The 7,984-nt window shown below is 58.9% G+C and overlaps 1 protein-coding gene across 2 annotated transcripts in view; it reads right to left on the reverse strand.

Annotated features, from left to right (window-relative positions):
• The window catches only part of KCNAB1 (potassium voltage-gated channel subfamily A member regulatory beta subunit 1), a 57,303-nt gene that overhangs the window by 34,668 nt on the left and 14,651 nt on the right, over positions 1 to 7,984 (reverse strand). The window contains exon 1 of one of the 2 annotated variants that reach the window (XM_015638213.3): positions 6,780 to 7,799. The exons of the other annotated variant lie outside the window; for it this stretch is intronic. Within the exon in view, the coding sequence (XP_015493699.1) occupies positions 6,780 to 6,997 (218 nt within the window). The 5' untranslated portion in view covers positions 6,998 to 7,799. Of the gene's footprint in view, positions 1 to 6,779; positions 7,800 to 7,984 lie in introns of those variants that run through there. 2 annotated transcript variants of the gene reach the window in all.

Here is a 7,984-nt window from a genome sequence, read left to right on the forward strand (position 1 = left end):
CACTGCCCAGGGAGGGGACACGGGCCTGGGGGACAGTGCTGGGACAGCCACTCGTGGGGCATGGGGACAGAGAGCTGCCTCCATGGGGGACAGCCACCCATAGGTGACACAGAGAGTCATTCGTGGGTGATGGGGACAACCACCCATGGGTGACAGGGAGAGTCATTCACGGGTGACAGTGACACCCACCCACAAGTGACAGAGACACCCACTCACAGGTGACAGTGACAGTCTCCCATGGGTGAGAGTGACACTCACCCACGGGTGACAGTGACACCCACTCATGGGTTACAATGACACCCACTCATGGGTGACAGTGACACCCACTCACGGGTGACAGTGACACCCACTCATGGGTTACAATGACACCCACTCATGGGTGACAGTGACACCCACTCACGGGTGACAGTGACACCCACCCATGGGTGACAATGACACCCACTCACGGGTGACAGTGACACCCACCCATGGGTGACAGGGACCCCCAGCCGGGCCGCTCCGCGCCTTTGCCCCGCCCGTGCCCCTCTGCCGTGGGCGGCTCCGCGGCTCAACCCCCGCATCTCCCCTGCAATATTTAAAAGCATCCTTAAAATCTCTCTGTTCTGTCCGGGCAGAGCAGAGCCGTGCGGGCCGTGCTCCGGGAGCTCCGCCTGTCCTCGGAGCGCGTCCCGGTGTCCCCAGGGCCAGCAGGGGCAGGGCTGTCCCCAGGGCCAGCCGGGCGGGCAGGGCTCTGTCCCCAGAGCTGTCCCCAGGGCCAGCCGGGCGGGCAGGGCTCTGTCCCCAGAGCTGTCCCCAGGGCCAGCCGGGCGGGCAGGGCTCTGTCCCCAGGGCCAGCCGGGGCTGGACACCAGAAGCCCTCTGGCTGCAGGGGTGCCCGGGGTGGCCAGTGCCGCACAGCAGAGACGCGGCTCTATCTGACACCTGGAACAGGAGCTCCATCTCCAGCCCAGGCACCCGCAGAGCCCAGTTTAGGGTGGAATTAGGGAATTGTTGAGGTTGGGAAGAGCTGCAGACACCGGGGCCAGCCCCAAGGCAGCGGTGCCAGGGAGGACAGACCCTGCCCCGGGCAGGGAGCTGCAGAATAAATGTGTGTCCAAAGCCAAGCCTGCAGAACGATGGGAGGAGAGAAATCCAGACCCCAGCGAAGCCCGGCCCTCACCTCGGAGCTGCAAACTCCTGGGGAGCCACTGGGAAGGTGAAAGCAGCACAAATCAGCAGATTTTGTTTACTCAACTGGTTCCTTTTCCTTCCCCTCTGAGTTATTCCTGCCTCCTTTGTAGCCATTATAAGCTACAGTCCTGGGGGGAAAAGCATTGTGAATTCAGCGTAAATCCATTCTGTTCACTGGATTAATCTTAATTTGCAGCAGGAAAATGAAGATCAGACGATGAGCCATAAAAGTCAGCTTGATGTGGAGAGTGCTGAAACAATATGGAACTTGATACCAAAATAATTGTACCATTTGCATGCAAGAGCTTAAAACTGCTCATAATTGCAGCAAGGCTTAAATAAACCACAATTTCCTAAATATGTGAGGTAGTTATTATGGTTAATGCTTGGAAAAAGAATCGCTGGGGGAAAAAGACACAGCTCCTGGAACAGTGCTAAGAAATACCTGCTTCCACCGACACCCCTTGGCAAGCACAGGACTTAATTCCAATTCCCAAGGGAATTCTGCAGCCCAAGGTGACCCTCTGTGGGAGTCGGGACACCTCGTGTTTTACGGGGCCATTCCAGCGTCAGTAATACCCCGATGGCACAGAGGGAATCTGCATTTTTATAAAAGCATTTCTGCTGCCAGCCCCCGGGTGACCCGGGCATGTTCAAAGCAGTGGAAGGATGCGAAGTCTGCCGGTGCTCACACGGCTCAGCCACGCCCGAGGGCTCCGCAGGGCTCCAGCCCCTCTCAGCCTGGGATTCCTCCTCTGGAGCTGCACCAGGAGCCCCTCCAGGAACGGCTGAGGGACGTTCCATGGAGCCACAGCATCATCGCACCTTTGGAAGGGATTTTCAAACCCGCCCAGCGCCACATCCATCCCAACCCCCCCCGTCCCAGGCTGCTCCCAGCCCGTGTCCAGCACTGCCCACCCTCACAGGGAACAATTCCTTCCTAAAATCTACTCTAAATCTCTCCTCTTTCCCAGGGGATGAGGAAGAAAGCAAACTTTACTTCTCAAGGTTTATCTGCCCAGAGCACCTTTACGTAATTCCGGTGTCAGGAGCTTTTCTTCCACAGATTCCCCCTCCCTGTTCCTCCACCATCGCCAAATGTTCAGCTCCCCCCAGATTCGTAAATAATTATGGGGAGGGAAACAACTCTTTTCCGCCCTCCCTTCTTCCCGCTTTGTCCCCTCGTTTTTCAGCTCTTATCTTACAAACGTTAGTAACACTTCTCTAATGAGGGCACATTCTCACCCCTTTGGGTGGGAAGGATGGCTTTCCCCTCGGGGGATGGGAAACCTCGGGGTTTCCTCTCCTCACCCAGCCCAGGCTCCCTGCAACATCAACTCCACCAATTTGCCTTTGCAGATAAAATTTTTTTGTTTAAGCTCGCGCCGGAGTTAATGGTCAAAGCTGTCTCCATCAATTATGGATGAACACAAATAGATAGTTGTTCTCTGTAAATTGGGTCCCTCGTGCCCATGCGCCAGCAGGGCTCGGCAAAAGGGAGATTTCTGACTTGCTGACAGCCCCAAATCGGCCCCGCAGCGGCGGAGCCCGGCACAGCCCAGCACAGCCCATCCCAGCACAGCCCAGCACATCCCAGCACAGCCCAGCACATCCCAGCACATCCCAGCACATCCCAGCACATCCCAGCACAGCCCAGCACAACCCAGCACATCCCAGCACAGCCCAGCACATCCCAGCACAGCCCAGCACATCCCAGCTCTGGGCACATCCCAGCTCTGGGCACATCCCAGCTCTGGGCACATCCCAGCTCTGGGCACATCCCAGCTCCAGGCACAGCCTGGCCAGGGAGAAGGCTCCTGGGGAGATGGGGCACTCTGGGCAAGGCTGTGCAGTGCTGCAGCTGTGATGGAAAGGGGCTGGTATCAAAGAACCTGGGAATTCTAGAATGGCTTGGGCTGCAAGGGACCTTAAAGATCCATCCCACCCTCTGGCATGGGCAGGAGCACCTTCCACTATCCCAGGCTGCTCCAAGCCCTGTCCAGCCTGGCCTTGGACTCTTGGCAGCCGCAGCTTCTGTGGGCCCCACCAGCCTCATTGTAAAAACTGCTTCCTGATCCGTAATTTTAAGTCTGAGAACAGCCAGGCTGGTGCCAGTCTCACTTTGAGAAGTTGTTCCCTGCGGTAGCAGCGCCACATCTGAAATAACCCCCAGCACCAGCACCAGGGCTGGATCCACTTCACTGAAAAGAATTTTAAGGAAGATCCAGCAAATTAGGAGAGAGGAGAACCCGGGCTGGGACCTCTCCATGGTCCAAAGCAGGTGGAGAGCCGGGCTGCTGTCCCTGCTCCCTGCCGTGCATCATCTCGGGGAAGCAGAACCACATCCTTTGTTTCCAGCAGCGGTGCGGCAGATTGCAATTTCCGAGCGCTGCAACTACATCGTTTTTAAAGAGAGGCTTGAAGTGATCCCAGATATTCCCCCCGAGCATCTGGGCAGGCTCGCTAGTGGGACTGAACCGGAGCATTAAAAAGGATAAAAGAGAGCAGCCCCTCTGCCCGTTCGCCTTCCGCAGGAGGAGGCAGCGGGGCTGCGGCCGGCGGTGGCAGCGGAGGCGATGTCCGGGAGGTCCTGTCCGGCTCCTGCCACAGCCCGGCTCCGAGGATGCCAAACGCAAAGCTCGTTTTGCAAAGGCAGAGCCGAGCTTCGCTCAGGTGAGCGCCGCGGGGACGCACCTGAGTCCTCGTATTTGCAGCTGTTCCCCGGCGAGCGCATTTATTCCCGTAAACTTTTGCCTTTCATATTCCAATTCGCTCCCAGAGCTGGAGAGGGGCCAGAAACATGTCACTTGGTGAAAAGCCCCCGAGCTGGCTCCTCTCCCGCCCCCACCCTGTCACAGGCGTAGTCGCTGTCTCTCCCTTTTACATAATGGCAGCGGATGGGGAGGCTGGCAGCCGGGGGAGGCTCATCCCGGGCGCATCCCGGGAGCGGAGCGGGAGCTGCGGGGCAGCCCTGCCGCGGGGGCGGCGGCAGCGCTCGGGGGCGCACGGGGGTGGCTCTCGGTATTTTTAGCGTCGATCGAGGGCCAGCGTGGCTCTGGTGGCATTTGGAGCAGCTCACGCTGCAGAGCTCGGCATCAAGGACGTAATTCAGGCAGAAAATGAACTGGGAAGGACTTCAGCTTCAAATGTGAGGGAGCTGAGGACTTTGCAGAATTGCTGTTGCGGCCGCCGGGAAAAGGCTTCGGCTTTGGATTTCCCTCGGGCTGAGGAATCGGTCCCAAGGTGAACACGAAATTCCAGCTCCGTTGGTTGGGAGGCGCTTCCCCACCCAAAGGTTATCGCGACTCAGCAGCGTCGCGCTGAGCCCGAGGGTTACTCAGCTCTTCCTCCAAATTCCCCTGCGCTGCTGCTCTTGGGGGAGAAATCAGCTCTGCACACGGAGAGATTCGCGAGCAGAAACAGAGATTAGTCATAAAGATAAAACCTCAGCCTAGTCGCCAACGAGCTGCTATTCCTGGTGCAACTCCCAGGTCTGGGGCAGACGGAGTGCCGGGTGTGAGAACTCCGCTGGGACAATCCACCCTCACTCTCCAAACCTGCTCTAGGAATAAGGCAGGAAGGACTCGCAAAGGCCCAACTGTGGAGGCTGCAGGAGCAATGAATTGCGATTCCCCGGGGTGTTGGTACCCTGGGAGAGAGCGCTGGGAGCCCGGGAAATCAGGATAACTGCTGGCAATTAGCGCACGGTGCCCGTACAGCCAGGGAACACGGCTTGGGGCAGGTCCTGTCTCTGAGGGACACCCCACGAGCATGGCTTGGGGCAGACCCTGCCTCCAAGGGACACCATCAAAGACTCCTCTCCCACAGATAAGCTTACGGGGAAACTGAGGCACGATGGGGCTGCCAGAGGGGTCAGGGGTCACAAGAGCTGCTGGCTGCCACTGCTCCACTGGGAAGGTGGTTAAAGGGCAGGTTACACTGATTTTGTGTGTCCTGTCTTCAGACTGGACCCTCTGCCGTGGCTCAAACCCTGCCCTCCCCATGGCCAGGCCAGACTGCAGCATCTGGGAGCTGGGATCCCCCTGGACACTGTCCCTGCCAGGACCCCCAGGACACTGTCGCTGCCAGGACCCTCCTGGACACTGTCCCTGCCAGGACCCTCCTGGACACTGTCCCTGCCAGGACCCTCCTGGACACTGTCCCTGCCAGGATCCCCTGGACACTGTCCCTGCCAGGACCCCCAGGACACTGTCCCTGCCAGGACCCTCCTGGACACTGTCCCTGCCAGGATCCCCTGGACACTGTCCCTGCCATGCCACCCCCAGCCCCCATCCAGCTGGGAGCTGGCTCCAGGACACGTTTATTACCCAGCAGTTCTGCCCTGGCTCAGGCTCACGGGGAACTTCTGCTGCCAGCCCCAGCCCGGGAGGGTGCAACGTCCCTGCTGAAAGTTGGTCACGGCTGAAGGACAGGACGAGCAGCTGGAAAGGCCGAGATTCCACTTGGGCAAAGCCTCTCTGTCATTGATCAACCATCCAAGCACACCACAGAAAATGACATCTGAGCTCCCCAACCACACTGCTTCCAATGTGTGCAGCTCCTGGAGAGTTCACAGTGACATTTTCCTGCAGGATCCCCCTGCGCTGGCTGCACCACGCCTGGATCCGAGAGCGGCTGCTGAACCCACAGTGGCTTTGCAGCCACCCCAGGACCCCAGACCCAGCATTAACACAGAACTGCAGCTCCCCTGGCAGGTCTGGGGGCACAGGAGCCCTGGCTGGTAGCCCAGGGGCTGGAAACTAGCAGGATGAAGCTGCCTGGAGTCCTATGCCCCGCAGCCTGCCCATGGAGCCCTCCTGTGCCAGCTGCCTCCGCCAGCAGCAGCTCCCCCTTGGGCACGGGGTGCCGAGATCCCAGGCTGTTCCCTTCTCCCAGTCCGAATGTCACCCACTGGTGGCTGCAAGGGACACACTGGACAGGCAAAAGCCAACGCCAAAGGCACACAAATCCCCACTTGCAGCCAAAGGCAGGACAGAGAAGCTGATCAGCTGTCCACACTGAGCACTTCACACCGAACTCACAGCCATTCCTTGTTTTTCCTGCCTAGGTTGGGAGGAATAAAAACCTGCGAGAGGCAGGAGGCATTCCATAAGAATGCCTGGGATTTTGCTTTCTGCATTTGCCTAAAATTGGCTTTGATCTCATCTTTGCCAAGTGAACCAGGTGAGAAGTCGGTGAGCCACCCCCACGGTGGATTGATCCCCACGGCAGACGCCTCTGCTCCACACAACACGCTGCAAACCAACTTTCCCTGTCCAGCCCCAAGCATGCTTCGCTAATTGATTTTTCTGCTCATTAGCACCAATATTAGTTACATTGAACACTTAATAGGAACCATCTTAGCACCACTGGCACAAATTCACAACGTTGCATAGAATCTGCCCGAGCGAGTGGGTTTTTGGTATAAAATCCCAGATACATATCCCTGCAAAAGCATAAACACCCCAAAGCTTCCCAGCTATGCCCAAGTTTAAAAATCTATTAATAACCCGAGCAGAGAGCTCCTCTGCAAAACCAGGTGCATCCAGGCAGGCAAAGTAAAGAGCTATTACACTGCAAGGGAACAAAGACCGAGACCGTGCCCATACCTATATTTCATGCCCGTTTGCTTTGCGGTGGATTCTTTTAATGAAATGTGATGCTGCGGGGTAAATGTCCCCAAACTGCGAGCGATAATAGCCACTGTCCGGAATTTTGCCCGGGCTGCATTCACTACGTTCGGGGTCGTGGTGTTCTGCTTGCTGATGAGCCTGTCTTCACCATTTCTCTTCAAGTTGTGGTCTGTGCAGGCGATGGACACTTGCATCGCGCCCGCGGTGCCCCGGCCGGGTGGCGGGCGGACCCCCGGCCCCGCAGGGGCTGCAGCTGCCCAGCACGGCCGGCAAAGCCCCGACCTGCGACTCCCCGAGCTCCGGGGGCTCCGGGAGAGCCTCGCTGCGTGCCCGCGGTGCCTCCGGCACAGGAACGCGAACTTGCCACGGCAACGGCTCGGGGCTCACTCCGGGCTGTCGGCGGCGATGCTGCTGCTCAGGCAGAAGCATCCATCCAGTCAGGTGCTGCCGGAGCGCCGCTCCCTCATGGTGATCGCTCCGCAGCCGCTCTGTGTCTCTGCAGCCTCCCGGCCGCCGCTTTTAAATCACTGCGGGCATCCTGCGAGCGCTGGACCGCCAAGTGCTGAGCAGGCACAGCCGAGCCCCGTCCCTAAGGAGCGGTAGCATCCATCGGTGTGTCCTTCGCCCAGGCGCAGCAGCGCTACCTCCCACCCATGGCAGCCCGCCGAGCGCTGGCAGCGGCTCCGCAGCGGCCCCGGGATGCCCCCGCCAGAGCCTGCGGGAAGGATGGCGAGGATGGGCGGGATGCGATCCACCGGCCTCCTTTGTGCTCGGAGGGAAGGCAGGAGATTCAGGCAGATCCGCCCGGAAAAAATCGCTGCCGGCGTCGCTAAGCGAGGTCTTCTACAGCGGGCGGCAGTTCGGTGTTAAAATGGGTTAATTGTGGGGGAAAGGAAAAAGAAAATAATTGGGGGGAGGGGGAGGCAAATCGCCGCGCTCCGGTGTGTAAAGGAGGGAGATAACACGTTAATCCCGTGTTCCTGGCACCCGGAGCCGCCGCCCGCAGCCCCCGGCTCGCAGCGGGGCCGGGGTTAATCCTGCCCCCCCAGCACCGCCAGCAGAATGAGCCGCAGCGCAAAGGTTTTGAAGCAAAAGCATCTCCATCCCTGAGCAGAACAACCCATCCCCATCCCGACCCCATCCCTGAGCAGAACAACCCATCCCCATCCCGTCCCCATCCC

This window comes from Parus major, chromosome 9 (assembly GCF_001522545.3).
Source record: "Parus major isolate Abel chromosome 9, Parus_major1.1, whole genome shotgun sequence".
Lineage (NCBI taxonomy): Eukaryota > Metazoa > Chordata > Aves > Passeriformes > Paridae > Parus > Parus major.